General features: G+C 52.3%; 1 protein-coding gene across 1 annotated transcript; it reads left to right on the top strand.

The window, feature by feature from the left end:
* The first annotated feature begins 5,022 nt into the window (after positions 1 to 5,022).
* On the top strand, positions 5,023 to 6,441 carry LOC144144192 (uncharacterized). Its single transcript, XM_077675556.1, has one exon. The coding sequence runs from the start codon at positions 5,023 to 5,025 to the stop codon at positions 6,439 to 6,441; it is 1,419 nt and encodes a 472-aa protein (XP_077531682.1).
* The last annotated feature ends 479 nt before the right edge of the window (positions 6,442 to 6,920 follow it).

Here is a 6,920-nt window from a genome sequence, read left to right as displayed (position 1 = left end):
AGTGATGGTACTTGCGTTGTTCAAATACCATGTTTCGGCTACCTCCGTGAGGGCAAAAGCGGCGTTTCGTAGCTTAAGCCTACCGTCCCAACCGTTGAACGTACTGACCCTTGCGAAGCTGTCTAGCCAGTCTTCAACATCTTCGTTCCGACGGCGTGCGAACTTCGGGGGATCGCGCTGCTGGCTCGTGACGAAGCACTGCACCGGAACGGGGGAGGGAGCGTTGGCCGATTCCTGCGTAATGGGCATGGCCAGGCGTGCTAAACGGCGACCCGAGCGGAGCTCCAGGAGTGTGAACGGAGAGGTACACAGCGGGACCGAGACGCACCCTCCACCACTTGAGAGACAAGGGCTAGGAACAGCGTTTACTGAGGCGTTCGAGCCGCAAGCACCGCAGAACACACGATGATGATGATGATGTCCGTAGAAGATGATGGAACAGTACCGCATGGCTGGTGCTGATGAGTATGTACAGATGAAGACGAGGTGCGGGAATTGTCCTCTGGAGTTCTCCACCTCCGGGTGTGTGGTCGCGAATGCTCACACTATATATATATATATATATATAGCGAATCAGAATAGGAAATGAGGGGCTCGTTGAAAATAACACAGAAATAAGGGTTGGCAGTCGAGAAAACCTCGGAAAGCAATGGGAGGATGTGGTAGATCATTGAAACAGATCAAGAATTTGGAAAGAAAGAAAGAAAGTGAAGAGAAAATGCCCGCCAGGTGGGATCCGAACCCACGACCTCCAGAATACCGGTCTGGTGCGATAACCACTACGCTACCGGCGGGGCGATTTGCCCATTCACTTTCTGGGGTATTTATGTTAGGTATGTTTGTTTCCTGTGCTTGGGGGTGGTAGCCAGCGCCATTCGGACTAATCGGGGTGAAGGGGACCTTCTTTTTAACCCCCGGGTCGTGACTCGAGTGTCTACGACATGTCCAGAGTGGTCGACCAGCTTTGAACCCTCTTAAGCTCCCTTTGGCAACAAGACTGCCAGAACAGAGGCCCTCGCTATGCATGTAGCGAATCAGAATAGGAAATGAGGGGCTCGTTGAAAATAACACAGAAATAAGGGTTGGCAGTCGAGAAAACCTCGGAAAGCAATGGGGAGGATGTGGTAGATCATTGAAACAGATCAAGAATTTGGAAAGAAAGAAAGAAAGTGAAGAGAAAATGCCCGCCAGGTGGGATCCGAACCCACGACCTCCAGAATACCGGTCTGGTGCGATAACCACTACGCTACCGGCGGGGCGATTTGCCCATTCACTTTCTGGGGTATTTATGTTAGGTATGTTTGTTTCCTGTGCTTGGGGGTGGTAGCCAGCGCCATTCGGACTAATCGGGGTGAAGGGGACCTTCTTTTTAACCCCCGGGTCGTGACTCGAGTGTCTACGACATGTCCAGAGTGGTCGACCAGCTTTGAACCCTCTTAAGCTCCCTTTGGCAACAAGACTGCCAGAACAGAGGCCCTCGCTATGCATGTAGCGAATCAGAATAGGAAATGAGGGGCTCGTTGAAAATAACACAGAAATAAGGGTTGGCAGTCGAGAAAACCTCGGAAAGCAATGGGGAGGATGTGGTAGATCATTGAAACAGATCAAGAATTTGGAAAGAAAGAAAGAAAGTGAAGAGAAAATGCCCGCCAGGTGGGATCCGAACCCACGACCTCCAGAATACCGGTCTGGTGCGATAACCACTACGCTACCGGCGGGGCGATTTGCCCATTCACTTTCTGGGGTATTTATGTTAGGTATGTTTGTTTCCTGTGCTTGGGGGTGGTAGCCAGCGCCATTCGGACTAATCGGGGTGAAGGGGACCTTCTTTTTAACCCCCGGGTCGTGACTCGAGTGTCTACGACATGTCCAGAGTGGTCGACCAGCTTTGAACCCTCTTAAGCTCCCTTTGGCAACAAGACTGCCAGAACAGAGGCCCTCGCTATGCATGTAGCGAATCAGAATAGGAAATGAGGGGCTCGTTGAAAATAACACAGAAATAAGGGTTGGCAGTCGAGAAAACCTCGGAAAGCAATGGGGAGGATGTGGTAGATCATTGAAACAGATCAAGAATTTGGAAAGAAAGAAAGAAAGTGAAGAGAAAATGCCCGCCAGGTGGGATCCGAACCCACGACCTCCAGAATACCGGTCTGGTGCGATAACCACTACGCTACCGGCGGGGCGATTTGCCCATTCACTTTCTGGGGTATTTATGTTAGGTATGTTTGTTTCCTGTGCTTGGGGGTGGTAGCCAGCGCCATTCGGACTAATCGGGGTGAAGGGGACCTTCTTTTTAACCCCCGGGTCGTGACTCGAGTGTCTACGACATGTCCAGAGTGGTCGACCAGCTTTGAACCCTCTTAAGCTCCCTTTGGCAACAAGACTGCCAGAACAGAGGCCCTCGCTATGCATGTAGCGAATCAGAATAGGAAATGAGGGGCTCGTTGAAAATAACACAGAAATAAGGGTTGGCAGTCGAGAAAACCTCGGAAAGCAATGGGGAGGATGTGGTAGATCATTGAAACAGATCAAGAATTTGGAAAGAAAGAAAGAAAGTGAAGAGAAAATGCCCGCCAGGTGGGATCCGAACCCACGACCTCCAGAATACCGGTCTGGTGCGATAACCACTACGCTACCGGCGGGGCGATTTGCCCATTCACTTTCTGGGGTATTTATGTTAGGTATGTTTGTTTCCTGTGCTTGGGGGTGGTAGCCAGCGCCATTCGGACTAATCGGGGTGAAGGGGACCTTCTTTTTAACCCCCGGGTCGTGACTCGAGTGTCTACGACATGTCCAGAGTGGTCGACCAGCTTTGAACCCTCTTAAGCTCCCTTTGGCAACAAGACTGCCAGAACAGAGGCCCTCGCTATGCATGTAGCGAATCAGAATAGGAAATGAGGGGCTCGTTGAAAATAACACAGAAATAAGGGTTGGCAGTCGAGAAAACCTCGGAAAGCAATGGGGAGGATGTGGTAGATCATTGAAACAGATCAAGAATTTGGAAAGAAAGAAAGAAAGTGAAGAGAAAATGCCCGCCAGGTGGGATCCGAACCCACGACCTCCAGAATACCGGTCTGGTGCGATAACCACTACGCTACCGGCGGGGCAAATCGCCCCGCCGGTAGCGTAGTGGTTATCGCACCAGACCGGTATTCTGGAGGTCGTGGGTTCGGATCCCACCTGGCGGGCATTTTCTCTTCACTTTCTTTCTTTCTTTCCAAATTCTTGATCTGTTTCAATGATCTACCACATCCTCCCCATTGCTTTCCGAGGTTTTCTCGACTGCCAACCCTTATTTCTGTGTTATTTTCAACGAGCCCCTCATTTCCTATTCTGATTCGCTACATGCATAGCGAGGGCCTCTGTTCTGGCAGTCTTGTTGCCAAAGGGAGCTTAAGAGGGTTCAAAGCTGGTCGACCACTCTGGACATGTCGTAGACACTCGAGTCACGACCCGGGGGTTAAAAAGAAGGTCCCCTTCACCCCGATTAGTCCGAATGGCGCTGGCTACCACCCCCAAGCACAGGAAACAAACATACCTAACATAAATACCCCAGAAAGTGAATGGGCAAATCGCCCCGCCGGTAGCGTAGTGGTTATCGCACCAGACCGGTATTCTGGAGGTCGTGGGTTCGGATCCCACCTGGCGGGCATTTTCTCTTCACTTTCTTTCTTTCTTTCCAAATTCTTGATCTGTTTCAATGATCTACCACATCCTCCCCATTGCTTTCCGAGGTTTTCTCGACTGCCAACCCTTATTTCTGTGTTATTTTCAACGAGCCCCTCATTTCCTATTCTGATTCGCTACATGCATAGCGAGGGCCTCTGTTCTGGCAGTCTTGTTGCCAAAGGGAGCTTAAGAGGGTTCAAAGCTGGTCGACCACTCTGGACATGTCGTAGACACTCGAGTCACGACCCGGGGGTTAAAAAGAAGGTCCCCTTCACCCCGATTAGTCCGAATGGCGCTGGCTACCACCCCCAAGCACAGGAAACAAACATACCTAACATAAATACCCCAGAAAGTGAATGGGCAAATCGCCCCGCCGGTAGCGTAGTGGTTATCGCACCAGACCGGTATTCTGGAGGTCGTGGGTTCGGATCCCACCTGGCGGGCATTTTCTCTTCACTTTCTTTCTTTCTTTCCAAATTCTTGATCTGTTTCAATGATCTACCACATCCTCCCCATTGCTTTCCGAGGTTTTCTCGACTGCCAACCCTTATTTCTGTGTTATTTTCAACGAGCCCCTCATTTCCTATTCTGATTCGCTACATGCATAGCGAGGGCCTCTGTTCTGGCAGTCTTGTTGCCAAAGGGAGCTTAAGAGGGTTCAAAGCTGGTCGACCACTCTGGACATGTCGTAGACACTCGAGTCACGACCCGGGGGTTAAAAAGAAGGTCCCCTTCACCCCGATTAGTCCGAATGGCGCTGGCTACCACCCCCAAGCACAGGAAACAAACATACCTAACATAAATACCCCAGAAAGTGAATGGGCAAATCGCCCCGCCGGTAGCGTAGTGGTTATCGCACCAGACCGGTATTCTGGAGGTCGTGGGTTCGGATCCCACCTGGCGGGCATTTTCTCTTCACTTTCTTTCTTTCTTTCCAAATTCTTGATCTGTTTCAATGATCTACCACATCCTCCCCATTGCTTTCCGAGGTTTTCTCGACTGCCAACCCTTATTTCTGTGTTATATATATATATATATATATATATATATATATTTATATATATATATTGTAAAGGAGATGAATGGTACAGGCGCTAGTGAACGAAACGCGATAGTGCGCCAGACTCCGCAGCCGCGAAAGCAGCATCGACAGTGACAACAAAACGAAAACCACCGACGACGAAGACGACAGGCGCGCGTCTGTGAACTCGCTCCATCTTGGATAACGGTCATTAAAGCCCTTTCGTCAGCTACCTTGCGTTGAGCAATACATCCCCTTAGAATTGGTGGAGGTTGCTGTGGTCCTGACCTCTCTCTACACTGGAACTCCGCTCCCGGACGCTCCCCAGCACCATGGCTCCTCCTCGCGAGACTGAGCCCCCGGCTGCACCTCCTTCGACGACCATCATCTGTTCCGGTTCCATTCGTCAGCGGGATCCCCCATTCTTCAATGGCCAAGACGAGCAGGACGTGGAAGACTGGCTCGCCACGTACGACAGAGTAAGCGCACACAACAACTGGGGTGACAACGTGAAGCGGAACAACGTGGAATTTTACCTCACCGGTAAGGCCGAGCTTTGGTATGGCAACCACGGAAAGCAATACCCCACGTGGTCGGAATTCAAATCGAGGTTTTCGGAACACTTCGGTCGCCCTTCAGTGCGGAAGCTTCATGCAGAGCAGCGCTTGCGAGAACGAGCGCAGCAGCCCGGTGAGAGCTTCCTCAGTTACATCGAGGAAGTTGTGGATTTGTGCAGGAGGGTGAGCGCCACGATGAGCGACGAGGACACAATTAAGCACATCCTCAAAGGCATTTCAGATGACGCCTTTCAAATGCTGCTGGCGAAGAATCCCCAAACGGTCACCGACGTCATCAACCTGTGCCAGAGCTATGACGAGCTCAGGAGACAGCGAGCTCTTACACGGCGATCTGTTGGCCCGGATGTGTCGAGCTTAACTGCTGGTAGCGACAACACTCTGTCTCCGCGCATTCAGCAGTTCATCCGGGAAGAAGTTGCCCGTCAGCTTTCCCTAGTTCCCTTCACACCGACGTCTGACGCCACCCTTGCCCCTTCGTTGAGAAGTGCTATCCAGCAGCAGGTGGCCGATACCATTCCATGCTCCCGCCAACACGCACCTGTGACCGCTTCGCTGATCGGTGCCGGCATCGCGCAACCCACACCACCTGCTGTTACGCCCACGTACGTGACCCCTGTGCAAACACTACCTGTTGCCGGACCTCTAACCTACGCCGACGCCATCTCCAGGCCCTTTGCCGAAACCGTCACAAGTCAGCCAATCTTCCCGGTCATGCCGCAACAGCCCACAGAGCTCACAGGAAGACCAACGTATCCCAGCTACCTGCCGATGCCGCCTGTGTTGCAGAGGCCGCCACGCGTACGGCTTGACCCGTCATCTTCGACCACCGCTTGGCGCACGCCGGACAATCGCCCAATCTGCTTTGTTTGCTTAACTCCCGGACACGTGGCGCGTTACTGCCGCCGCGGGGGGATGCCTGCACGGCAGCCTTCTTGGAACGTGCCGTATGTCTCGCCGCAGTCGATGCCTCGTGCTCCGACCACTTTTGCCGAGACGTCTCCGCCCGCCAACTCGCGTGACACCACCAACCGTCACCCATCCCCGCGACGCCGTTCACTTTCGCCGATGCGTCGGCGCCCTTGCCTCCTGAAGCAGAAAACTAGGCGCCGCAGTTCCGGAGGCAAGAGCTGCGTCATCGTCGAGCTGTTCAAGACCTACCTTCTTACCCAATAACGTCGTCGACATTATAATAGACGGAGTCGCCACTCATGCGCTTGTCGACACTGGAGCCGCCGTTTCAGTTATCCGCCTAGAGCTTTGCCGCCGCCTGAAAAAGGTTATGACGCCGCATTTTGGACCACCCTTAAGTACTGCTTCAGCACGTTCGATCGAACCATTCGGCACGTGTACTGCCCGGGTGTTCATCCAGGACGTTCTGTACATTGTTCAGTTCATTGCCCTCTCTTCATGCTCACATGACGTCATCTTGGGATGGGATTTCCTCTCCCGGCACAACGCTATCATTGACTGCGCCCGAGCCGAAGTTGAGTTGTTTTCGCCCCTTGATATACCATCAGAAATTTCTCCAACACCACTTTCCGTGAAAGTTTCTGTCGCCGACGACACTACTATCCCTTCATGCTCCACCGTCCCTGTGCCCTTGATCTGCCATCTTCCTTCCGACGTCAATGCAATTTTCACGCCGTCGCAAT

Source organism: Haemaphysalis longicornis, unplaced genomic scaffold (genome assembly GCF_048455015.1).
Source record: "Haemaphysalis longicornis isolate Haplotype H1 unplaced genomic scaffold, Haemaphysalis longicornis Haplotype H1 scaffold_66, whole genome shotgun sequence".
NCBI classification, from domain to species: domain Eukaryota; kingdom Metazoa; phylum Arthropoda; class Arachnida; order Ixodida; family Ixodidae; genus Haemaphysalis; species Haemaphysalis longicornis.
This window is presented reverse-complemented; position numbering and strand designations above follow the sequence as displayed.